The sequence below is a fragment of the Melanotaenia boesemani genome, chromosome 10 (assembly GCF_017639745.1).
Source record: "Melanotaenia boesemani isolate fMelBoe1 chromosome 10, fMelBoe1.pri, whole genome shotgun sequence".
In the NCBI taxonomy this organism is placed as follows: Eukaryota; Metazoa; Chordata; class Actinopteri; order Atheriniformes; family Melanotaeniidae; genus Melanotaenia; species Melanotaenia boesemani.
Window position 1 is genome coordinate 32,719,255 of NC_055691.1, and position 27,114 is coordinate 32,746,368.

General features: G+C 38.9%; 1 protein-coding gene across 2 annotated transcripts in view; it reads right to left on the reverse strand.

The window, feature by feature from the left end:
• Positions 1–27,114, reverse strand: part of b4galnt4a (beta-1,4-N-acetyl-galactosaminyl transferase 4a) — a 135,400-nt gene that overhangs the window by 2,529 nt on the left and 105,757 nt on the right. For both annotated transcript variants that reach the window (XM_041997985.1, XM_041997984.1), the window contains exons 9-20: positions 20,291–20,369; positions 8,257–8,323; positions 5,584–5,742; positions 5,283–5,392; positions 4,683–4,783; positions 4,381–4,454; positions 2,708–4,238; positions 1,949–2,328; positions 1,712–1,865; positions 1,542–1,614; positions 720–873; positions 402–528 (exon numbers count right to left, since the gene is read on the reverse strand). In XM_041997985.1, coding sequence (XP_041853919.1) covers positions 402–528; positions 720–873; positions 1,542–1,614; positions 1,712–1,865; positions 1,949–2,328; positions 2,708–4,238; positions 4,381–4,454; positions 4,683–4,783; positions 5,283–5,392; positions 5,584–5,742; positions 8,257–8,323; positions 20,291–20,369 — 3,009 coding nt within the window. The remainder of the gene's footprint in view (positions 1–401; positions 529–719; positions 874–1,541; positions 1,615–1,711; positions 1,866–1,948; positions 2,329–2,707; positions 4,239–4,380; positions 4,455–4,682; positions 4,784–5,282; positions 5,393–5,583; positions 5,743–8,256; positions 8,324–20,290; positions 20,370–27,114) is intronic.

Consider the following 27,114-nt stretch of genomic DNA (forward strand, 5'->3'; position numbering starts at 1 on the left):
GCAGCTCTTTCAGCAAGTCAGCAGTTTCTGATGAGATGCCAAAAATGTTTTTTTTTAAAGAAAATAGAAGAAATATAAAAAAAATTTACAGTTTTAAAGCACTGCAATAGATGCAGATTATTCCAGAGATTAAAATGATGAGACTGTTTTGACTCCAGGCTGAGCTATGTTTGATATAATTGTAAAAAGGTAACCTTGATTATTACTGCTCCAACTTTGTGTGCAATAAGACAAAGACTCAAGTTTGGCAGCTTTGCAGGGTGAAGCAACAATGTCATGAAGTTAAATTGTTTCTGGGGTTTTTAATGCTGAAACAAATGCCTCTGACGTACACATATAAAGGATAAGAAAGACAAACTTTGATGGCTTTTTAGAAGGTTTATGTCACATCTGTACTGTACCTATCCAACAGCTCCCAGTCCTCGCCACCCCAGCGGTCTTTGAATTCTTCTGTGTTCATTCCTCCAATCTTGTCAAAATCAGACTTGTAGACTCCAAACAAGCCAAAGCCATTTACCTCCCAGTAGCCTAAGAAAGAAATTGGAAACACTGAATACACTGAATTTCCAAGAATGTTTCTATTCTGTAAAATGAGAATTACAGAGTTACAGATGAGTAAAACAAAAAGAATGTTAAACTCAAACACTTGTGATTGTACTTATTTGTGCACTGATGTGCTGCAATGTGTCTGTGTGAATATTTGTGTGCTGTCATCTCACCATCAGGCTCCAGTGGCGAGCTGCCGCAGCTGAGTCTCATGACAATGGGAGCAAAAGCAAGGCGTCCCTCCACGCAGTGCTTCCTGATGCTTTCCAGAATGTTGAGAGGGAAGTGGATGTGCAAATCACACAGAAACACGATACTGTGACTATCCTGTGGGAAGGACAAAAAAAAGGTATGTGCTGTGATATTGAGTGTGTGTGTGTGTGTGTGTCTTAATGTGAGAATATGAACTGATGTCCACATGTGCCTAATATGGGATTTTAGGATTAAGTTGAAGGGGGTTTGTCCGTGCTTAGTATCAGTGACTCGTCTTCATTTTAAGAGCCTGAGGATCATTTAGACATGAGTGACAGCTCTGTCATCCCACACTGACAGCTATGACACTTAAATGACGGATCAACGTCTGTCCAGATTTCCAGTTGCTTCAAAGCCCCCCATCGGGTTGGTGGGCATGCGTGTGCGGTGACCATCAGAGAGTGGCGTAGGAGCAGATGCACACAAATAACCTGTTAGAGGGAGTGGATGTGACAGCTGTGGCATACTAACAGCAGAGAATGTGCAGCTATCTGTCTAAGCAATTCCTCGTCATCCTAAGCTGGACTCTGTGAGAGAGGGAAGCAGGAGGAGACTCAACGATAAGGCCAATCCACAGCCTGTGACGGACCTAGCAGCGATGGATTCATTATGCATGAGTGTTCTTTCTGTCTGTCTATCAGCCAGTAAAGGTCATGTGGTCAGGCTGAGTGTCTGACCTTCTGTGAGTGGCTTTTCCCCGCCAGCTCACATCTTGCTCTCTTTGCTGTGTTTGTTTCTCTAACCTCAATAGTGTCCACTCCGATCTGCAATCCGGCTGAGCGCTCAAAGTTCCCTTCTCTCCTGAGGTACTCATATCTGTTAAAATAAATATATACATAAAAATTCCATGACTAAACTTTTTATTTTTTGTTTTCCAAATCATTTAATAAGGTTGCGTGTAGTAGGCAAACACCTCGGCACGCTGCTGTCTCGTAGAGCCTGCTCAACATCCATGTCTTCACTCTCAAAGTCGACAATGATGATGCTGAAGTTGTCATCTTTTGTCTGCCGATGAAGATTTTCCATGTCGGAGATGAACTGCTGTACCCAGCGTGCCTGGTTTTTCACTGCAAAGCCAAATGGAAATGATTTAACAATTCCATCCATGATGAAAATTCAATGTTTTATTTTTTTCCCCCTTTTGACTGACCTGGCACCACGAAGTGCACCATAACGTCTCTTCTCCACTGCAGCATGACTGGCTGGCAGAGAAGAGGCTTAGCATAGGCAGTGCTCCATGGTGTCGCTCCTGGGCGGACAGAGGACCTGGTAGAAGGAGGTGGTGCTGGGGTGGTGAAGCTGGTTGTGGCCGCAGAAGGAGGCGAGGCAGGTGCAGACGCCGGGGCAGAGTCCATGTTCTCTAGACTTTCCTCTCCTTGCCTGCCGCGGTGGAGGAGCAGGTAAATGTATTCTGAGAGACGCACCACACTTCGGCCTCTCTCCATGAGCTCCAGCTCCACCAGGTAACGGTTACCTCTAGCTGAGTCCCGCCGCTTCTCAACGTTGATGATCCGCAGCAGGGTGTAGATTCTGAAGCACACACACAGAAATTCTTAAGAAAAAAGAGACATGTTGCATCGTCTCAGTATTCTCACACTGTATTTATTTCTGACCACTTCAAACATGCTGCTGCTCATTGTCTTCTTTGTGGTGAGATTAGCATGGCTGATGGAGGAAAATGAAAACAGAAAAGCTATTTCACGCAAATAACATCAAGGCTTCTAAGCACCACTGCAGACCTCAGTGTAATCAACACACTGAGGTCTGTTAACATCTCTCCACCAGGGCATGACCAATATAGCAAAATTACTTTGCTTTCTACATAACTAATAACATAAAAAACAGATTTGAGGCAGGAGAAAAAGCAGAAGCCCTCTCTGTCTCATTTTCCTCACCCCTCTATGCTTACCCTCCATTGCGTTCATTGAGTTTCTCCATGTACTGTGCCAGCACGTCCACCACTTCACTCTCTGCCAGCTGAAGATTGCCAGACACGTTGCAGCGCAGGTCATTCCAGTCAGAGCGCAGCAGCTCAAAGTCCATTGGATTAACTGAGAACGTCCTCTGCCAGTTGATACTCTCCTCTGCCCAACCTGGACGAACCTCAACCTCCTCGTAGCTGTAGTCTGACATTTCACCCTCCTCTGGTTCTGGCTCTGGATCAGGGTCGGGGTCGGGATTAGAGCGGTTTGTATCTTGCTCGAGGTCTGCAGGGTTGGGCTCTGGGTCTGGCTGCTGCTGGGACTCTGTAATCTCAGAGGTCTTGAGGTAAGAAGTGACCCGTAATTGACTGTGGATTGTGTTTTCTGTGTAGTTTAACCTTGCCGTTGTAAGTGGAGGAGGTGGATCTTGGAGATAGGAAGGTGGGATCAAGAGGTCTCCTTTGCTGGGCAGATCAGCCATGACAGTAGTTCTGAAGTCCTGGGACTCACTTTTCCTTTTATTTTTCTCTAGTTGGTTTGCCACTGCTGCTTTGCTGGCAGACTTCTGTGCAGTTTCAGTATGTATGTTGATGCTTCCATTGTGAGATGCTGCCTTACCTTCTTTTGTGGGGGGGTTGGGCCAGAGCTGAGGGGCACTAATAAGGCGCCTGACCCCTGTTACACCTCCTCCACCACGTCCTTTTGCACCAAGGTTGACCAGTCTAGTGGTCTTCCCAGTCTGGTACAAAAAGACCCCTGGGAAAACCTCTCGAGGATGGCGAAAAGCCCTCTCCTCCCGCCTCTCTCGCCGCTGCTCCCTCTCCTTTTCTCTTTCCTTCGCAGGCCGAGGCCTGGTGATGTAAATCTTGTTCTCCTCCCTCTTTTCCTTCTTGTACCCTGGAAGCTTGTTGCTGTTATTATGAGGCTGGTTGCTATGGGCAGAGTTGCTGAGGATCTGCCTGGCTCTGCTGGCAAGGGCAGAGAGAGAGGACTTTTGGGGGAAAAGGAGAGAAGACTTGCTAAGTTTATGCTGCGTTTCAACGCCTCTCGCTCCTTCTCCACCACCTGCTCCTCCATCTGTCTTAATACGGTCCAGATTTGCAGGATCTGTGTGTATCCAGGACAAAGAGCGACCTCTCACAACACTGTCCATATCAGGCTGAAGAGCCATGGGGTCTTCAAGTCCCCCCTTGGTATCCTGTCTTACACTACCCTGGGTATGATCTCTTCCCCAGTCTCCCTCCAGAATCCTTCCCATCTGTCTATCTCTTTCTGGGAACTGTCTTCTTTCTCTGCGGTGTATGACACTGTTGACTGCTTCCTCCTCTTCTTTATTAGGGTTGTCCTCTTCTTCCTTCACTTCTCTGCCAGCTGGTGTAGACCCAGTTTTCTGGTATTGATGGGGATGGGTTGAAGTATGGCTGGTCTGATTTGGATGAGAGGGCCGTTTAGGCAACTGGGTGCCAACAATCTCTGCCTCATCCTCTGTGTCTACCAACTCCTCTTCCTCTAGGAAATCTGGTGTGAAATGAAGGAGACTCAAAGTTGTTAAAGCGTTTACACATGTGTATATATATATATATATATATATGCAATATGTTTGTCAGAGGGTGGGAGGTGGGTGAGTGGGATAAGTCTCTATTTACTCATTATTAGTTACCATCTGGGTTGGGGAAAAAGAACGGTCTGTCATCTTCTTCCTCATCCATCTTCATATATTTGTAGAAACCAAACCTGGCAGACAAAGCAAGTGTTAACACACACATACACACACACAGCCACATGTTTTAACAGAAGGTTGAAGCTTCTATGTGCCTTATAATATAACAAGCAAAAACTCTTAATATGAGGTTGCATGAAATACCATCAAATTCATGGAGAACTTTTTCTACATAATCAGTGTACTTGATGCAAGGCAGAGATAAAATGTTCTGTTAGTTAAGAAAAAGCAAACATCCTTACTTTTCCAAGTAGATAGGTGACTCTCTGTAGAAACATTTGTTCTCTCGCTCCATGTGGGTGAGACGTGTGAAGTCATTAGGGTAGACAAAAGATAGGTAGACCTAAAGAACAGTTAAATGTCAGTCAAAATATACCAGAAAACCACACACTCGATATAAAAGAAATGCTTGCAGAGGGAGATAGTAATTTCCCATTGTCAGCATTGTGTGATGTTTAGATTAAAACTAGTGTTTAATTAAAATCTCCCACTCCACGTAATTGTTTTAGGGTAATTCACTCTGCATCTAAAACCGAGACCCAGGATCGTCTCTAGTTCACTATTCTACTTTCCTGCTGTGACATGTGTTGTCCTACAGGGGGGAGCAGAGCTTAACATCTGCTACCTTCCTCCCTCACAGGGAGATGCTGTAATGACATCCAAAATAGCAGAGTCTAAAATCTGACCATTTTATCTTAATATCACATTGAGTCTGTAAGGAAATGTTTCTAGAAGACCTTAATTTAGATGATTTTCTGGCAATCTCACAGTTCTGACCCAAGCAAGGACTGGCAATTAATACCGAAACTGATACAGATAAGTATATTACTCTTTTGACTTACAAACTGCAGCCCCTGATATCTAGCGATGGGGAAATCTTTGACTACGTAGGTTGGAGAGTAGAGGCAGGCAGGGAGAACATTTTCCAGGTGCAAGGGGTCAATCATAGGAGCTGAGGAGAGAAGAAGAGACAAAAGATGGGAGTTGATAAGGGGACTTTAAAACCAATCACACGGAATAATGTATAGGTGGCTTGATTAACTGACTTCTGGGATACAGCAGCAAAGACTGGGAACCAGACAGTTGCAGATAATGATAAGTCTAAAAATCTGGAGGAAAGACATTAAGGGATGGCAGACTTACTGCTGTAGAAAGTGTCCCTAGGATCTGGCTTCAGCATATCGGCTCCGTGCAGCTCCATGTTGCCCCCCAGCCCCTGAGGCTGGGACTCTGGGAGACGGATGTGACTGGCCAAGGTCTGAGGGATGTGGTCCACACTGTTCATCTTCAGATTGGACTCATCTGGAAAAGAAGGAAGAGTGAATTGGTGATGGTGTGATAGAGAACAAGAGAAGGATTTATTTTGACAATAACTGATGTTTGTTGCTGGAAAAGGAAAATATTATTTGTCTAAAAAATCATGAATCATTACCATTAATGACAGTTTGGAAAAGAAAGAAAATGATGGGATGATGCAGAGAAGAGCAGTAACAAAAGCAGAAGAGATCATAAAAAAAAGCTGCAAGTAAACAAAAACGGCACACAGCAGAGTCATAATTACACCAATCGATAGCAGGGAAGGAGGAGAGAGCATGTGTGATTAATGGCATGTCAGGAGCAAAGCCTGATGGGAGAAATGCTTTGTAATTAACACGGTGGTCAGCATCATTTTCATCCTCCAGAGGGTGGAGTGTGCATATATACTGTGTGATGCTTTGTGCATAAAGTACAGAGTAAAACTTCCTTTTATGTAACAGTAAGATATCTGTTGATCACAGTCCTGATTTCCACTACACACAAGTCTCATCCAAGGCCAACTAATTATCTAGGTTGCTACAAATCCTCATAGTAAACAAACACACAAAACAATGGAAATACTTGCTCTTTCTTTTGATAAATCTGTATCATGTTACCACTGAAAAACTAAAGAACAAGATTGGCTTATAGGCAAGGCAGTTTATTTGTACAGAACATTTCATGTACAGGACAATTCAAAGTGCTTTACATAAAACAAAAGTATTACAGATATTAAGAAATAGTAAAAGGCAGCAACACATAGCAAGAATAACAATAAAATAATAAATTACATTTAAATGAGTAAAAGCAAGATAAGTTAAAAAGTTACCGTGCAGATTTCATGCATAGGCGCATGAGAAAAGAAATGTTTTTAACCTGGATTTAAAAGTGTCTACGTTCGGTGACAGTTTAATCTCCACTGGCAGTTTGTTCCACTTGTTTGCAGCATAACAGCTAAATGCTGCTTCTCCATGTTTAGTCTGGACTCTGGTCTTTGGATCTAAGAGCTCTGCTAGGTTTATATTCTCTGAACATATCACAGATGTACTCTGGGCCTAAACTGTTCTGGGATTTGTATACTTCAGTCAGTGGGCGGCACACTCCAGGTCAATATAGATTTTTCTCTGTTTTAGTGTGTGTGCATGCTCATTTGAATTCTCCCTGGTTTCTATAACAAAAGTCAAAGATGTTATTTATGATGATACTGTGTTACACTTTTAACACTACCTTCTGAGTCACAATGTAATGTTCATCTTCAGTGAAATATTCAAAGCTGCATCACACTGTTAAAGGCAGTAATTTGGATTGTGCCCAAGAGGAATCATTTTGGAACTTTAATGAGCTGTCCTTTAAACAAATGAAGACAATTACGCAAACATAAATTGGGACTTAATTTTTCTGAATAATAATGAGCCACTTCCCAGGGTGTTTAATCCAAAATTTGTACATTATTTTTAAAAAAAGTGAGAAAAAGAGGGCATCAAGCTGCATGCAGCATGGGGATGATTGAACTAACTCTGAGCAAGAGTTAATGTGCTTCTTTTAAAGTGCCACAGCTGCTTAAAAAGACAATAATGTTAACCAAAAGCAAATTAGAAACCCAATTAAACTGAAAACAAGTGTCCTTGTGCAAAACCAATAAGTGTTTTTCTCAAAAAAAAAAAAAAAAAAGAAATATTTTCACAGTGAGTGCATGGAGAAAACTGGTGAGCTAGAAGGTGTGACATAAGAAGGGAGGACGGATGGATGGGTGGTGGAAGGAGACAGATGATGAGATGGTAATGCCTGAATCCAGCAGGTGACCTCATTTACTGTGCGAGGCCTCATTCTTCTCTGTCATAGCTTGTCATAAACAAGATGGCAGGATTTGGCATACATCCACGCGACTCGGCAGCTTCACCCAAGACGACGACTCCACACATCATTTTCTGAGCAGCTGGCATTTCCCCCGTTACTGATACCGACTCCCTGTGACACATTACTATTCTTGGAGCTACAGAGGTTAAGCATCTACTCAAGAAAAAAATGTTTGCATCTTTGCTTGGATGACATCTATATAGTGAAAAAGAGAGAAACTATTACATTCAGTCTCTTTTGCCCCACATGGAGGAGATTTGGTGTGTTTTGAAAGTAAAATTTGAAAGTATCCTATGACAGCATGAATGAAATGGAAATTCAAGCTTTCTTTTTTCCGCTAGACTGCAGGACAAGACAGAAAAAAACATATTGGTACCACAAAAAGAAAAAAAAAGATTGATTTTGTGAACTTAAACTGTCAATCAATACCAGCACAGACAAACAAAGTTGATTTTTATGTCATTATTTTATTTTTGGTTGAGGAAGTTTTCAGCGTACTGCAATTTTTTTTTCTTTCTCCCACTGTTCCATGTGTGACTTAGACACAAACATAAAAAAACCCTCCAAAGTAGGTTCAAAAACTGGTGATTTAATATGTTTATTTCCCCAACAAGATGACAGAAAATCCTATTAAGCAATTTAAAGCAGGAATGAACAGCTTACCTGTGTAGAGGGAGATGTAGGCAGAGTCTATCACTTCGTATTTCAGACCAGGGAGGAATGGACGCCACTGTGAGGAAGCAGAAGGTGATAAAACAGGAACTGAGTGAGGAAAGAAAACTAAATGCCAGCACATGGAAAATAAAAGGTGAACAGTAATCACTCATCACTGTTTGCCGCTAAACTGTGACATTCTCTGTATTATTGATCCAAGCAACATCACAGGATCGATCTGGTTCTGGTTTTTTATATAAACACACTTATCCCGAGAGAGCGGAGGAAACAGAACATGTTGCACATGGACAGAGGAAATGTAAAGCTGTAAAGAGTTAGGAAGGAAGCAAACAAGAATAGCAAAGAAAAGAAAATGGTAAAGTGTAAAGGAAAATAAAAACTAATGATTTCAAAACACAGCAGCTCTGAGAAAGAAAGGAAGAGAGGGAGTGAGAAAGAGAGACAAGCTACAATTCTTCTAAATAGATTTCACAATTACCTCGTCACTTCTAGTTACCCGAGATATAATCATAGGAGACAGGTCCTTTTCTGACCCTCGATTTAAGAAAACAAATATGAACACTCTCCTCGGGCCTATGCAAATGTGTCCACATCAAACAAACCCACGTCTATTTGAGACTTGGTGGCGTTTCAGAACTGCAGCACCAACTTAAGACAAACCAAAACAGTTTTTTTTCTACTGTTTGTACTGTTTCTACTGTATGTACGGTGCAGCAAGTGGCTCACATCCCTGTTGATGCACTGATACAGACACACACACCACACCCACGGAAGTGCACAGAACAAGAGAATGACAAACAAGGACACCAGGTAATGTCATGCTGGGCAGCAGCAGGGAGCAGCTCAGCAGGCCACCGAAGACTTGATCCATTATTTCAGGGTGAGCGTCTTCAAGGACAAGCTGCCACAGTCAAAGTGGAGTAGCAAAAAAACCAATCCAGGCTATTTATGAGGTATAAGGTTTACTCTCACTCAACTGACATGGTGAGAAAAGTGTAGCAACATTCTAGAGCAGCGCACTGTTTATACACACCCACAAAAACCAGGCTTTGCCTAGTGCGACATGTCAAAATGACTTCTGTGAGTAATATCAGCTAATGGGTCTATAAGCTCCCAGAGGAAAAGGGGAAAGAAGGGTGTGTGAAGTGGGTGAGGATACAGGAAGCAGCTGTGACTTGAAGCTGAAAGTTCCGATAAAACACAAATAATTGATTAAAGTATAAAATTTTAAGTTAAAATTTAACCTTTTTTTTGTGTATGTCTGACTTTTAACAACACAGACACACAACTAGAGAAAATCATTTATAACAAGAGATGGAGGCTTAACATATGAAAATGGTATATTTAATGTTTCTAGTTTCTTAAGGATACAAATATGAAAGGCTGTTTTACAGCTCACATGACTTCATGTTTGATCATGAATTATCAGTGGATGTATGTGTTAAATCTTTGCTTCATTATGAAGGTAGTGTAAAGCATTGAGCATTTAGGTGTTTCTTCTGTAAAACAGGGTAAAAAGGAAGAAACAGGAAAAGCACAGACTTGCTTGGTGGTTCTACCAGTTCACCAGAGAGGAAAAAAAAATCAATATCAAACGAGGAAATAATAAAAAGCACCAGAGCAGAACAAAATGACACCAGGTTTGTTTCATTTTTCCTGAATCATCCACTGACATGAAGTTTGGTATTGTTCATCTTACTCACATATGTGCAAACATTTTGAAGAAGTTTATATCTGTTTTCATAAGGAACGGTTTATGTCACATTTTGCTTCTGAGAGAGCTGATGTTCATCATCATGTTTGTTTCTTTCATTTGAGTCACTTCATCGAAAGTCTGAAGCTCCACAGATCTGACACTGGTTTCTTAATATGACACATAGGAGATTATGACAATGGGTTTTCATGAGATTTTAGGCCAAATATGATAAACAGAAAATAAATTCTTCCATGAAGCAGATAATAGAATTTTCCTTGGAAATAAATGGATGTCAAACGTTATCTGACATTTGGTAGAAAATAGTAAAGCTGCTCAGCCTTTAGCTAAATACCCTTTGCTTCACCGAAAAATGGTAAAATTGTTTAGTTTACAAATTGTTTTTTCTTATAGACCAACCTTATAGACCTTTAGTTATAGACCAACACTAGTAGAGTAGAAAGCAAAAAAGAAGATCACAAAAAAAAAGCTCAGAAATATGCCGTTGCATTTTTTTATTTAGCCTCAGGGGATTTTATGCTCAAAAGTCACACACTGATAGTCCTAAGTAAAGTCTTCTCCAGTTCATCCCTCAGATCCTTGATAGGGTTAAGGGCTAAACTCTGTGGTGGCCAGTTCATGTGTGAAAATGATGTCTTATGCCCCCTGAACCACTCCTTTATAGTTTGAGCCTAGTGAATCAAAGCAGTCATCTTAGAATCTGCCCGAGCCATTAGAGGAAGAAAAGGAAGAAAACCAGGTCAATGGTCAAACTCAGGCAGTCAGCTGACCTCATTTTATGGGCACATAAAGTTGTTGAACAACTGAAGCAACCCCACAGCAGTTGCTTAGTTAAATCCAGGTGGCTTTTTTTTTTTTTTTTTGTATTTTAAATTAGACAGTGAATAATACTGTGAATAAATATGTAAAATGAATGGCAATGGCTACATCCTACAATTAATACTTGTCATTTACAAGACTTACGTATGAAGAGCTTAAAGAATGTGGTAAAGTTTTGGTCTTTTTGATGGACTTTTATACAAGATCAAGTAAACCTTGTAATTTCATCATAGGCATCATATATACATCATTAACTATAGAGAAAGATGACAAACTGATCTAAAATGTTAAAATTTAACTGTAGGTGAGGGTAGAGAAACATGTCAAGGTTAGATAAGGCATGCAAATATAGTAAATAAATAAATATAATAAAAAATAAATGAAATAAATAAAAGTTTTTATTCAATTTTTGCAACCTACTCTGTGTTCTGATTCTGTCATAGCGGATGTAGAGATTAAATAAGATCAGCATGATTGAGGGAGGTCTACTCCACCATTCTCTGTGTAAAGAAAAGAACTCTTATTGTTCATTCGTTGAAAGCATCATAACATTTTCCTTTATGTGTCGGTTCAATGGTTTAAGTCTGAAAGACAAGAACAGCCTGTACTCCATTGTACAAACTTGTTCTAAGATTATTGGAGTCAGACAAAGACACTTGTCTCCCTCTGGGAGCTTCAGGTAGTGAAGAAAGGAAAAACCATCATCAGCGATGTGTTGTTCAGGGAGTTTGCTTTGATGCCATCAGGCTGGCGCTACCATGCTCCTCAAATGAGAACTAATACATATTCACAATCTTTTATTCCTTGACATTTTGCACTTTGAATGTTGACTGGAGTCTGTGGTGAGCTGTAAATGAACTGCTCGTATGAGATAAAGAAAGTTTTCTGATTCTGAATAGAAGAAAAAAAAATCCTCATAGAACACTGTAATATTTACTAAGACACAGTTGCCAGACAACAGCTCCATCTTAGCAACAATGACACTTCACTTGGAAGAACATGTTGCTAACAAGCCAAAAATGTCCTGTTGTGGTGCAAAAAGACAAAGTCACAGCTGACAAGCTAATGAGAGAACAATTACCTTCAACTGTTTCGAATTTAGAGAAAAAGGTGTCACTTTTTACTCTCATGTGAAAATTATCAGGTCATAGTAACATTTGTGACCAACAACCAAAGACTGTCTCATCTCCGGCGTTATTTTGTTGATTTTTAAAGATGACAACGGCTGGATTCTTACACCGGAAGTGATGGAAAGTCTGTGGTGTGGTACTGCACACTGACAGGCAGTGGACCATCAAGGAGATGGCATATTCCCGACAGACTTAACACCTCCTCTTTTGTATTTTCTCAGAGCACAAAAGAGACAAAACACTTCTGTTGTTGTGATACTTTACACAAACTGTTGCAGAATTTTAATTCAGTTAAATTTCATAAGGATTTAGAAAGCAAGGAGAAGCCACTAAATAAGCAAATAAGTGAAAGCTACAGTGTTAGACATAAAGGCTAACAATTATTACGCCCCCCCATAATAGACAACTAAACAGAACTAAACATTTGCATGGTAAGGATAAATGCCACTGTCTATTACAAGTCAGTGACATGACAACAGTGGCTTGTTTTTCATGTCATATCATGCCTTGCCTGGGGATGAAGGAGCAATTTTCAGAGAGATGAGGAGGTGGATACAGAGACGGGGTGTTTGATTTTCTATGTTGAATTATACATTAGCCAAAGTCTCTCAGACCAGACATTTCAGAAAGACAAATGAGCCCAGTGGCTTCAGCAATTATTAGAATGTCAAAGTCATTGCATTTACAGGGAAGCTCTCAGAGCTGCGAGGGGAACTTGGGTTGGTCAGGTTTGTGAATCAGAATCAAGCCTTTTAGTGCATTCTAACAAAATGCATGAACTCTGCATTTGCATGGGGAAAAAAGGTGAAAAGGACAAGTATGCAGGCACTTACTTAAAAAAAAAAAATATTTGAAAACTTCACGGGTAAAAAAAAAAACAAAAAGAAAAAACAAGAAAAATCATAAAATTTCTGGAGAAATTAGTACTGATGGGAAAAGACTGAGCTGCCAAGGAAATGCTGGATCTCAAGGCTGTTTCTAACTAGAAATATGACACATAGGGGAAATGATACATGTTACAGGCAATTCAGATTTAATTTATAATGTAAGACGTAATTTTCTTTGCTTTATGAACTTTACCATACAAAATGACTCAAGGAGACATGATAAAAACTGAGTGAGCCTATGAACATTTACATAAGGACAGAATTAATGTATGTGGGATTTATTCATTTACAGCACATAGTTTCCTTTTTAATGCTGATGGTATTCTGTGTGTGGGGGGTTGTGTTCTTATGGAAATCTGAACAGTGACAAGAGTAAACACTGGTACAAGCAAGATACAAATTTAGCCAAGTTAACAGCTTAAAGTTCCTGTAGGCTTACACTGAGTCTCTGCGCAAGGGCTTTGAAAGAAGAATTAACATTAATAAGCATAATAATTAAATATACAATTAGAATTTTCTTATTATGAGCAGCAATTCCCAGCAAGTATCTTACATGGCTCATGGTTATAAAGTGGAAGAATAGAGAAAATCCCTGTGTAGTCATTCTAGTTGTATTGACTGGCATTTATGGCATATTTTAGAAGATAATATCCCAGAATATGATGGTGTCCATAATTAACTGATTTTCCATGCGCTCTTTTACATGTAGCATGACAAGCCACATGGTTTTTTAACATAGACTCCTCTAGGACGTCATGTGTGGAAATTGTGTGGGAGATGGCTGGCATTAAAAAAGAAAAGAAATACTCAAACACTCCAGATTTGATAACTATGATGAAAACCTGAGAGTTATTTATAAACCCTCAAAGCTTCTTACACGACTTTGTGGCTCTTGTGCAAAGTGGAAACACTTATCAATGTTGTTTTGGAAATGCTTCATGGTTGTTACAGATGGAGAGCTTGAAAGATAATTTGTTTACTCTTAATACTCCGCCTGTTGCTCATATCTGTTATGCTGAAGATTGCACAGCATCAAAGGCTATGGCATGTTTAATGAGTAAAGCTAAGAGCACAAAGTTCACTTGATGATTTAATGAAAGCAGAAAATCATGCTTGAAGCGTTTCTAGCAGACCTAAAAAAAAAGGAAATGTGAGTGAATACTTGTATGTAACCGTTTCTCCATTTAACAATCAAACACCATGTCTTTATAGTTTAATGAAACATAACACATGGACATCCTCCAGTTCTCCACCAGTTGCTTTAACTACCAGTCATTATTGATGCTTTTGGCTGTTGTGATTGACAAAAAGACGAGTGCAACATGTCCCACTTCTTTTCCTGTCTGTGTATCCATAGTAGTGACTCTAAGCTAAGTTAATTGGCTTAGTATTCTCAGCCATCAGCTGATGCCACTTATTTACAAAAACAGGCATAACTCTGCCTTATTAATCCACCTAGTAGCATCAACAATAACGTTTTTAGTAGTAGTTGATGCTGCCACAATACAGCAATATCATTTCATGATAAAAGGCCTAAAACATCAAATTTAGCAATTATAGTCTTTAAATGTGTTTTAAAAATCCAGTAAATTAGATAAAAAGGTCTCTATGAAAAAGCTGAAAAGCGTATTTTAAAATTGTTAAGGAAAAGGCAATGAGAACCTAAAGTGCAATGAAGCAAAGAGCACAACTCCATATGTCTGAGAACCTAAAGAAACTGAGAGAAAGCCAATTTATTCCTGCAGTAAGACACATAGAGTGCACTTAAACAGCTGGCTCCACTACAGCTGATTTATACTAAGGGGGAAAGGTGTGTGGCAGATGTTGAGAGGCTTGTGTGCATGCATGTGCAGCTTTGTCTGTGAATACACATGTAGACTTGGGAGTGTGTATTAATTGGTGTGCTGAGTGACACTTGGCCTCGCAGGAGTGCTAAAACAGGACCATTAAAAACCTGCATTTAAATCCCACACCCCTGCCCGTCCATAAACTTGCCATTGCTAATTAAGGCGTGTCTTTCCTCTCCTCTTTCGTTCCCTCTGTCATCCTCTCAATCATACTGCTTAATGGCCGACACTTTCCTTCATTCTGTCAGGCGCTATCAATAGATGATTTCCATTAAGACGGTGGAAAAGGTCCTGTGTTTCACTGACAAAGATCCAGATGGTAATTAAGAAAGTTAATGAAACCATTGCTCAGAAAATCATCTATCACGTCAAGCAGCCACCCATCACTCTAAAAAGAGTTTGTTTGAAGTTAATTGAGGAAAAACATTGAGGCGAGTGACTACGCAGGAAAGGTTCAGTCAAATTGCAGGTTTGGTAATTTGCTCATTCATCCAACAACTCAACAATCTTCTTTCACCACTCACACACAAATGCAGTTGTCTCCATGCCCTTAAAATAGTCTCTTCCTGCTTTACCTTCTTGCTGCCATGCTCTCTATTCAATTCAATGAAAAATAAAGGAGTCAAAGCACACACACACACACACACACACACACACACAAAAAGAATCTTTATGTGCTTTTCTTACCAAAGCTCTCAGAATCTGTGTGTGCTATTTGACATTTACTCACTCTCATTTATTAGTAAGAAGTGCTGCTAAACAAACATTTCCTGAGGAAGAGGCCACCTCTAACTGTACAATCACAGCCTTATACAGAAAAAAGCTGGGAATCCTCCACTATCTGCTCTTTAACAAATGAGTGCCTGGCTTTCTGTGGATTTACATCAGCCCTGGGCTTCTGTTGTTATGGGCCGGTCATTGTAAATCTGCTATTTTTGTAAAGGTGTGAAATGTATTCTGCTGTTAAATCACACACTGGGGCCTTTTACTGACACAGCATTTTAACACACACATATTTCCACACATAATCTTGATCTGCTGCATGACTTTTAGATGCTCCATTAAATTGTTTCTACTGGGAAAAACCCACGTTTATGGCCTCACGGTAGCTTGCTGAAGAGAGAAAAGAGAAATAAGCACAAAGAGATGGATTTCCGCTAGAAATTATTTCAATAGAAGTCATAATCAATGAACACTTCATCTGGATGTTTGGTGAAGTCTTTAAAGGATGATCGGAGTGACAAATACCACAAGGTGGAGATACCCTGGATATATTTTTTCTCACTCATGGCTAGTTTCTTTCATCCTCCGTCTTGGGTTAATTTAGTATTTGACCACAGATGAAGCCATTGAGACTTCATTAAGAGACTAAACCTTTAGTTTTAAAGCCACTAACCTTAAATGTCAGTCCGGATCTTTTTCTTTGGCTGTCATTTCTTTAACATTTACACTTCCCAATGGTAAAAAGACTGGAAGTCTATACTCTGCAACAGTATTTCTCCATTGCTGAATACATGTGCAAGCAGTTTATAACCATTTAATATCTGTTCTGTACATTAAGTATATGAATCATGACATTAGAGAAAAAAGGAAAAGTCAATGGCAAACTATAATAAAACACATAATTAATTATTGCCACAGAAAAGAGTTTAGAATGGTTTTAAAACAGACAATATTCCTGCTTGCTGCAAATATTATGTCACTCAGAACATAACACTTAGTTTCTGCATGATGTGCAGCAATACTAACAATTGCAACTTCATAGGAGGAACCTGAGACCACCCCCACCCACTGAATGACTGCAGAGATTTGGTTTCTGTTCAGAAACACTGAGGCCACATGACATCCAAATGATGCCTAAATCACTTGCTGGACACTTGCTGTCGAATTATTGATGGTCTTACCAAGAAGTATGATATAGTAGCTTGGACGGAACATAGCAAGTAGTAGAAATACAATATTCTTGTAGTTGGTGTGAAGCAGAAACAGAGATGCCTAGTGACTGGTTATCTGCATGACCAGAGAGCACGGCAGACTAATGTCCGTCATAACATAAGCCCCGAGCTTCAGTGGCAGGAACAGAATGACAGAATGAATCACTTCTTACAGACTCTGGTCATCAAGCAAGATATTTCTGTAACAAAAAGTGGGGCAAATACATTGATAGGCTACATTAGTTTTAGCCAGCTGTGTTTCTCTCCTGATCTTGGATCTGAGGGAGCTGGACCAGTTCCTATATCTATTTGATTTTTATGTTTGTTCCAAAGTGGATATATGGATAGTGTCAGTTGAGTTCCCACTTGGAGCTTCTACTTGAAGCATTTTATGCCTTGCCATGTCAGATTCTGTTTTGTCTCAATGGGAAAAGAATTCAAGCATCCTGATTTTGTTTAAATAAATTTGGGATAGCCACTGAAGTTTGATATTAATTAAAATATCATGAGCAGATTCTGCAGGAGGTGACTGCTGGCTGTCAGTGTTAGATAAGACGTTAGATTGCAGTTTAATATAGTCTATGTGCTTAGGATAAAACCTACAGTATGTTTTTTAAATTTTACTGTCAAATAAAAAAAGAAAAGAAAAGAAAAGAAAAGAAAAGAAAAGAAAAGAAATAGAAAACTTATCTGCAGAGCAATGCTTTTTTTTATTTTCTTTTTAGGGTTGTCACAACATCCTGAAGACTATGTGGTACTCTTAAACAGCTGATTGGATCAAACAACTCTACAGGCTCAAGTGTCAGCACAGCATGATTGTAACAGTAGTTGTAAATAGTACTGTTGCTAAGGCTTAATTTTTTCCAGATTTCCTATACGATTTATTGGAAATTGTGTCCAAACTTTTAAAGTCACCTCACTAACATATGGTATAACATTGATATAAATTAAGATCTGTAGGTTCATCATCTTCTTACTGACCTACTCCACCTTGAAAATCAGGTTACAGAGAGATGTTCTCACATCTTCCTTCAGAATTCATTATTATATCAAATATATTAAGACAACCCTTTAAGTTTAAAAACGAGGCCCAAACCATGATACTACCACCACCATGTTTCACAGATTGAAGAAAATGTTTTTAAGATGTTTTCTTTCAACTGATAACTTCTGTTTTGGGGGATATTTCATGAAAAATGCTAAAGAAAGTAAGATTCACCTGAAAAAGTCAGACTCCCACTAGCGACATCTGCTACTTGGACCTTTACTCGTTCTACAAAAACAGCTTAACTTTGTTTATTCCAGACTGATTCAAGACCGACTTGCAATCCCAAATGAATGGATGAAAGGAATGTTGAGCAAATGAACGACACAAAAAGCTAAATTAGAGCACCGTTCTCCTCATCATTGGATCAAACACTGCTGATAGCTGTACAAAGAGTGCAAACATATTTTCACCTAAAATGGGCAAAGCTGCAACCATTAACAGAACCAAGGAGGTGGAATGGCAGAAAAATGCAGACAGACCAAACGTGTTGGGTGTGTAACTGATCCATGTTCAGGTGTGTTACTGTAAATGGGTTGATGTGGAGGATTGGTGGTCTAGAAGTGAATTTGCATGGTTTAAGTCACTGGGCTAGCAACGAAAGGGACTGAGGCTGAAGTTAATATACAAAAAGAAAGAATTTTGCTGCTGGGAATGTTTAAATTGTTTATTTTTACTCTATTCTTTTAGTTCCCATAAAGTGCTTTAAACTCTTTATAAAATGTTGTAGGCTGCATAAATAACCTTATCTTGTCATTTCATTTTACTGATGAATAAACTTTTTAAGTGACCATGTGACTATAATATCAGTTTGGATGCAGTTGGATTTCTTTTTTCTTAAAAATACGTTTGCACTCATTGGCATATAATGTTTGACTTTTGCAATCTAAATTTTTTTATTTATTTGGAAACAATTAAAAGGCTGTTATATGATTTTATTATTATTATTTTATTACATGACGAGCAGTGTAAGTGTGGAATTCATCTGGTGGAACGCTCTTTTGGGAGACTCATTTTGACTCCTTGGACATTCCTTGAGATAAGACTTAGTCCAGCGTGGTCCAGAGCAGAGTTTTTCACTAGCACTTGTTACCATGGTAACTCAGCTTGGACTCATTTTAAGACACGATGATAGAACAGAACTCAGACTTTGATGAGCTAGACTTATCAACATAAGCAAGACTTTCCCTTAATCCTGCCTCATGGAATACCCCTCTGGTTTGTCCTTTAGCCAATCGCAGAGGGCAGTAATGATCCCTCTTGGTAAAGCAGTGGTTTCCACCTTGCAGTCCAAGCACATGTGCATTTGACAAGTATTCTCCTGACAGGAGACTGATAAAAAATAAACATCAGCTGATGTGAGAGAGACTTGCTTAGAATGGTTGCTAAATGTTTGTTTGTTTTTTTATTTTTTTGTTTGTTGGTTTTTTTTTTCCACCAATGAAAAGAATTTCTAAACCTCTATGTGGATTGGTCGGGTCCAAACTCCTCAGGGGTAGTTTCATCATTTTTTCTAGGCTAATGTGCACATACAACCTGAGATCGTCCTTTGCTCCGTTATGCACTTTTATAAATATGTGCTATGAAGTCCAAACTTTGGTAAATTTCAGTTCTCTACATAAATTATTTTTTAAAGGGTTCACAGACTCCTAAGGAGCACTGTACCTCCCATTCACACAGTCAACAGACAACAATACAGTATTCTCTAATGTGTTGTGTTATCACGGCCTGAAAATGTCACAAATAGGAGTACAAACATGGAACATGACAGGTCATTTAAGTACATAAAGATCTATGTAGAAAATAAAAGGAAAAAATACAATAGAAATATAAACAGAAGGAAGAGGCCAGAGGTACTAAGGGATTGCAGGCAGTAAAAAAAAATGAGAAAGAAGTAAAAAAAATTTCTGGGTGAAAAATGCTACAGAAGTATTAAAAAAAAAGAGAATAGTAACACTTGCAGTACAGCTGTGCTGATGGTCATTGCGATGATGATGATAACCTAAGGCTTGTTAAAAAATTCACTCCATACACACACCACTGATCTCTTTTTATCACCAGCCCACCTACTCAAAGTGCAGGCTCACATAAGGCGTGTGGGCTCTCGTTTGAAACTTCATCTTGAAATTAAGTCCCACTCATCTCTGAGCTTTGCCTGAGGTGCAGAACGTAGCTGGTGAGAGAAAACTGTGCAGAGGAGAGTCTGAAGGCATGCAAGAAGAAATATAAGGAGTACAGAGCAAAGACAGAGAAAATGGTGAAAAGTGCTGTGGGAGAGCAAGGTGAGGGGGAATTTGATGGCAGATGAAGGAATAGAAAGGGACAGTTAAAGATTTTAAATGAGCTTCTGTTTTACATCCTTTGGCAGGTTAGCCAGCTGCAACGAGCAAGACTTTATTTATAATGACCAAATAAACCAGCTAATAAAGTAATGTACTCCTCATCTCATTTCTGTTAAACACAGAGCAAAAAGTTAAAGCCAAACTTTTCCTGCCGCTGGGACAAGCCTTCTCCAGACTAGTGAAATCATATCTATACACTGAACATTGGAGGCTTAAAGCTCAACAATGATCTGAGGATTAAAATATGCTGAAAGAAATAAAAAAATAGGAAGTTAGCCCCACTTGTTTGGATGGGTAAACTTACCCCAACCTCCACGTGATCCGAGCCCTTGTCATCCTGCTTGTGAAGAATCTCAAAGTAGTATCGTCTGGACGACATCAGACTAAAGTAGAAAGAAAGCAAGAAAGACAGCAAGAAAGCAAGAAAGGAAGCAAGAAAGAAAGAAAGAAAGAAAGGAAGCAAGCAAGAAAGAAAGCAAGAAAGAAAGAAAGAAAGCAAGAAAGCAAGCAAGAAAGAAAGACAGCAAGAAAGACAGCAAGAAAGAAAGAATGCAAGAAAGAAAGACAGCAAGAAAGCAAGTAAGAAAGAAAGAAAGAAAGAAAGAAAGACAGCAAGAAAGACAGCAAGAAAGAAAGAAAGACAGCAAGAAAGCAAGAAAGAAAGCAAGAAAGAAAGACAGCAAGAAAGACAGCAAGAAAGCAAGAAAGAAAGCAAGAAAGAAAGAAAGAAAGAAAGAAAGCAAGAAAGAAAGACAGCAAGAAAGAAAGACAGCAAGAAAGACAGCAAGAAAGCAAGAAAGAAAGCAAGAAAGAAAGAAAGAAAGCAAGAAAGAAAGACAGCAAGAAAGAAAAACAGCAAGAAAGAAAGAAAGAAAGAAAGAAAGAAAGCAAGAAAGAAAGACAGCAAGAAAGAAAAACAGCAAGAAAGAAAGAAAGAAAGAAAGAAAGAAAGAAAGAAAGCAAGACAGCAAGAAAGAAAGCAAGAAAACAAGAAAGAAAGACAGCAAGAAAGCAAGTAAGAAAGAAAGAAAGAAAGAAAGAAAGAAAGACAGCAAGAAAGAAAGCAAGAAAGAAAGAAAGACAGCAAGAAAGACAGCAAGAAAGAAAGACAGCAAGAAAGAAAGAAAGAAAGAAAGACAGCAAGAAAGAAAGCAAGAAAGAAAGAAAGACAGCAAGAAAGACAGCAAGAAAGAAAGACAGCAAGAAAGAAAGACAGCAAGAAAGAAAGAAAGAAAGAAAGACAGCAAGAAAGAAAGCAAGAAAGAAAGAAAGACAGCAAGAAAGACAGCAAGAAAGAAAGACAGCAAGAAAGAAAGAAAGAAAGAAAGACAGCAAGAAAGCAAGAAAGAAAGCAAGAAAGAAAGACAGCAAGAAAGACAGCAAGAAAGCAAGAAAGAAAGCAAGAAAGAAAGAAAGACAGCAAGAAAGAAAGACAGCAAGAAAGACAGCAAGAAAGCAAGAAAGAAAGCAAGAAAGAAAGAAAGAAAGCAAGAAAGAAAGACAGCAAGAAAGAAAAACAGCAAGACAGCAAGAAAGAAAGCAAGAAAACAAGAAAGCAAGACAGCAAGAAAGCAAGCAAGAAAGAAAGAAAGAAAGAAAGAAAGAAAGAAAGAAAGAAAGAAAGAAAGAAAGAAAGAAAGAAAGAAAGAAAGAAAGAAAGAAAGAAAGAAAGAGTCATTTTAGTAATTTTACATGGATAAAAGTTTTTTTTTTTCGCTATTTAACCGTTCTCTCATGCAATCTTCACGTTTAAATATTGTGAAAACTCTCTCTCGTGTTGTTGACCTGTGCACAATATACCTATTTAGTTGTAAGATGTTTCAATTGTTTTTTTAAAGCATCACACAACTTTTCCATTCATTTTGTTTTCCTTCTCCTAACTTTTTGTAACAAGACACCAACATCTAACTCAAAATGAGCATATAATACACTGCCTGGATTTAGCTAAGCAAACAGGTACAAGCTTCTACTGGCTAATTACTGTACAGGTGATTATCGTTCAGCTGCAACAAGTTATTTAACCCCAACTGATGCAACTGTTTAAAAAAGCAGAATCTACTGGGGAAAGTAAACAGTTTAACTTTAAAATCACAAAATAGCCATAAAAGTATACATTAGTCAACCAGAAAAGGGTTGATCTACTTAGAATATAACTCTGTGCTACAGGCAAGATAGTAAAAGAGACGACAGTGAGCAGCAGTATAATAAGCCTCAGGACCTGAAAAAAACACTCCTTCAGAGACCATGAGGAAGAAAATCGATGCTCCACATAAATCAACATTTTCCACTTATCCAGACTGCAGTAATTCTGTGGAACTGTGGTTAGACTGAGTAAAGGACCTATTTAAAGTTTTACCATGTCGTTTATTTCCCATACCAATAAAATATGCACACAAAGCGACAACGCTTCTCTCTTATGAAAACACATCTGGGACAAAAGGACAGCATCAGCTACAGAATGAGAGATGTGGAGATTGCTCCACACAACATTAACTCTCAAAACACGAACACATACAGTCATAATCAAATGCTTAAGCTTTCATGCACACATGATGGGCTTATGCATGTAAAAAAAAAACATCTACTGTTCTAACAAACACCATTTGTGAGGGCATGAGTCCTTGATGCACAGTTTCTGCTTAAGGATGAAAGAGTGCTTTAACTGGGGAGATGAGAACAATTCCTGTAAATATGATCATGCAAATTCAGTTTGCTGCAGCCCAGTAGTTTGTCAAACGCCTTTTAGGATGAACTTCATTTTCTGACTCATCGTGATATGCAATGACTTGCTTTTCTTTTTTTTTTTATTTCCTGTCTTTCAGAAAGAAAAAAAAAACAGGATCCAATTAAAAATTAGGCAACACATTAAACCAAGAGAGAGAAATCCAGAGAGACACACTAAAGAAGTTGCTCAGGTACTTAAGGAATAAATTAATTAGGCAGGTCTTTAAGGATTAGGAGTATGGCTTTAGAGCTGGATGTGTTTTTCTGTGTATATGTGCATTTTCATTCTTCATGTAGTAGACCGAGTAGAAAGGGAAGGACAAAGACCTAAAGGGGGAGCGGTCACGTGTTGCCCCAGGCATAAACGCCGCTGCATCATCCGGGCGCCCAGCGTTCTGTAACCAATAAATCATTGCAGGTGCAGGGGAGCAGTGACAGTGTGCTAAGGTCACTCTCTCATGAATAGGGAATATCTCTCTGTGTAGCTGCTGAAATGCCACTCGGCAAACTTAAGTGGCACTTTTAGCTCCTGGCCCCCCGTTTGCCCTTAGTCAAGTGATTCAAACATTACACCATCCATAATGAAGGACTTTGTGCTGAGCCATGCTTCAAAAACAAAGAATATATTAGATTTTCCATTCAACTTAACTAATAAATCTTTATTGTATACATACTGTCAGGTTTATTCTGGCATTCAACTGAGATACGACACAAAATTCTTCCTCAAATGCTTTGCAAAGGGGAGAGAGCTCTCAGAGGCAATGCTCAACTCCAGAGAACTTCTCTGCAGCAATCTTTTATTAACACACACAGAGGGTGTTACCACCCTTCAAACCACAAGCACATACACATCATGAAAACCATTATGGGCTGAAGTAGAAGTAGAAACAAGTTTCCACATAACAGGGAGGTTATTAAAAACAGAAGTTACACAAAGGTCATTACTTAGTCTCAAGCAAGCTGGTCGGTCAGATAAGGTACACATGAGTGTACTCATTAGTCACGTGTAGGAGTAGGCCTCTCAAAAGAATATAAATGATAACATATTATTTGCAACACATACTTCTTATAATTATCATGGATATCAGGGAGGAAAGAGTAATCTGAATACTGTCTGATGAATATGTATCACATGACAACATAACCATCAAACAGAAGGCAACTGGTTCTGAAAATTAGGTTATTAATATAAATCTAAATCACTCTGTTTATGCTGAGTTTTAAGGTTAATATGCAACATCTTTCTTTTAAGTATTTCTGGTTCACGGTTTTTATCCTCTATTTGTAGTTTTCCTTTATTTAGTTTTTGTCTCTGACCATACCACTATAAAAGGATTTAGGGAATTTCACTACATTTCCTGATTCTTCATGTAAATTGTGTATTTTAGACCATAATCTGACTCGATCTGTTGGATAATCTAATAACACAGTTGAGAGGATACAGTCTGCTGCCAAACTGTCTCTGAGCGATGCCAGCCACAGACGTGAAGTAGTACTCACTTAAAACAATCATCAAGCAGCCTGTGTGGACACAAAACTCTCAAAATGTACTTTCAACATGTCAACATTTAATGATCCTCGTCTTTTAGCCATTCTAAGAAATGTCAAAGCCTGGACTTCGGTGACAGTTTGAGAGAAGAGCCAATATAAACCCATCCCAAAACACAGGGAGGCGAACCTATAATCTTCACCCTCCAGATTTCTCAAACGTAATAGAATGAGCTGAAGACAAGCAGAAGAAAAAAAGTTTTTTTTCTTTTTAAACTTTGCAGAAATTGTTTGTCTTTGTCTTGTTTTGTCTGGAACTTGGCAGAAAGGAAACTGCTTTGAGACACACAAAAACGAGGTTTCAAAAGAAATTAAAATGACAAAGGATGGTTACAGAGGGAAATTTTAATTACTTTGTTTTGAGGTCTATGCAGTTCAAAATGAGTATATGAAAGAACTAGAAAGCATCCCAAGAATGAGCACAAACTGTCAGTGCAGGCAGGTGATAGGTGTTTCACACAGACATAAGCCTGATTGTGGGTGTGTGTGCAATGACTAGTCCCACCATACTTGATGGATGATGAGCCAGGCTCTGGTTGAAAGAGATGAAGAGACAAAGAGACAGGCGGAAAGAAAGATGAAGGAGGAGCGATAAATAGCAAATGAGCTGCAGAAACAGAGGGAATTATAGATCCTTTCTTGAGTTAGAGGAAAATAACACATTCGAGCGAATGAAACTGTGATGTGATTTCTCACAGAACTTCAAGCAAGAAGAGGAAAAAAACATGAAAGAGAAAGTGAAGGACAAATGAAAGATGGAAGAGGAAAGAATAGCTATTAGTATGTGACTCAAAGGAAGTGTGGAGGACACAAAACAAGCGTCTAATTGCCTGACTAATTGGAGTCTTTGTTTCCAGTTTCCCTTCACTGGGCTGAACAGATAGAGCCAGACAAAGGAACTTGACGAGGCTGGGTAACATAAGAGGGCTCTACTGGAGCAAACCAGTACTCAGAGAATATCATAGCTGCCCAAAGTCTCCTTCAGTTGAGGCATGAAATATTTATTTTGCATGAAATAGAGAGATTTTTTTTCTTTTTCTCTTGCTGATGTACAAACGTCCTTTTTACAAGCATCTCAAAGAAAAAGCATTGGAATAAAGAAATATTGCCAGTATGAAAGTCAGACTGACAAAAACACACTCACAGTATTACAAACCAGATTTCAAGAGAACTTTCTGTCCTTGGTATTACTAGTGTGCTTTTATTCTCCTATCATTGTGCTCTTTCCTATCTGCCCACTGACCGCCACAGAAACGTCTCCAGTTTGAGCATGTCTTTTCTTTTTCCAGCTCAATTTCTCATTTATGCAATGTGACTGTCACCCTTTCTCCATTCCTCTCGCTCTCTCTCCCTTGCCTGATTTCCCCATCTCCAATACCCACAGGTGGCCTTTAAATAAAAGACTATTCTCAGCTAGCACACTTCTCTCAACTACATTAATGATACTAGTGTTTAAAGCCGCCCCAAGGAGGCTAACAAACTTCACTCTTTTTCCCTCAGACTCTCTTCCCACTTCACTCCATTTCTCATGCATTCCTCTAATACATCAGAGAGCTATCATGCAGCTCTTCCCTGCAGCCTCAATAAATCCTCTTTCTCCTATCCCCTCCGTTCGCTTACTCCCACTTTGCTCTCCTTCATCCCCTGCTCTTTCCTTCCTTTCTCCCCCTCTTCCCCATTATCGCGTCAGTCGGTCATTTCTATTCCAGCATTTCTCACCCTGTCTTGACTCGATTAACCATATCCTATTCGCTAATTTCTAATCATCTCATATGGAATTATAATATTACTAGTTTTGGCACCTTTTTTCTGTGCCTTTATTTCACTTTTTTGTTCAACTTTCTTTTCTCTTATTGCCTGAAATTCATAGATTTACACAGCGGGAAACTTCCCCAGGATTTCTGAAGGTTTTCTGAAGTTTTCTGGGCATAATTTGAAAGTCTGATTGGCAGATGAGTTTTTTTTTCTCCTGTTTGTTACTGACCCATGACTCATTTAAGTATAAAAAAGACACCCAGCTCAGGGGATGAACCAGTGTTTTTTCCACACATAACAGGCAACTTGGCAAAAAAAGTTTTAAAATGTTTCTTTCAGCACTTTATTAGCAGCCTGTCGCTATAATACATTTCCCTCCATTTTTTAGAGTTGCATCTAAAAAACACTGCAGAGATGAAAAAGTTAATTAGACAAAGAATTATTTTATTTCCCCAAAAAGGTTATTCCTAAAAAGCTATTAGCCACAAATGTGGCACATCTCAGCATGGTGTGCATTGTAACCTTAAATAAAAAAAAGACAGTGAAATGGAAAAATGGGGGACAAAAGAAGAAAAACAGCTACAGCAAATAAACAGTATCTGAAAGTGAAGTCTTTCAGGGGAAGGAAAAAAAATTACAGTTGAGACCAGACACAGAGCCTGATGGACAAATCTAGTCATTCAGTTGATTGATCTACTGTTCACCAAAGCCTCATTAGAACTATTCTCCAAGGACTGAAAATCAGTGACAACAGATCTGATGAAGCGATGAATCCTCCTTGGACCTGAACATTACTGAAACAATGTGGGATCATATTGATAGAGTACAGAATAAAAGGCAGCCAGCATACAAAGGAAAGCTTTGAAATGTCCTTTAAGAAGACTGGAGAACTATTTCTGAAGACTAGTTATAAGAAAGCTTGCCTAAGATTATTTAGAATGAGTGGAAGGATCCAGATGTTCATAACAAATACTGACTTTCAATTTGTTAGAATCTTAAAAATAGTGTTATTGCCTTACATTTTTGTATTATCATGTGTACATTAAAAGTAAAAAAAAGTTTTGAATTTCCCTGGTAATATATAAAAAATGAGAGGTGCTT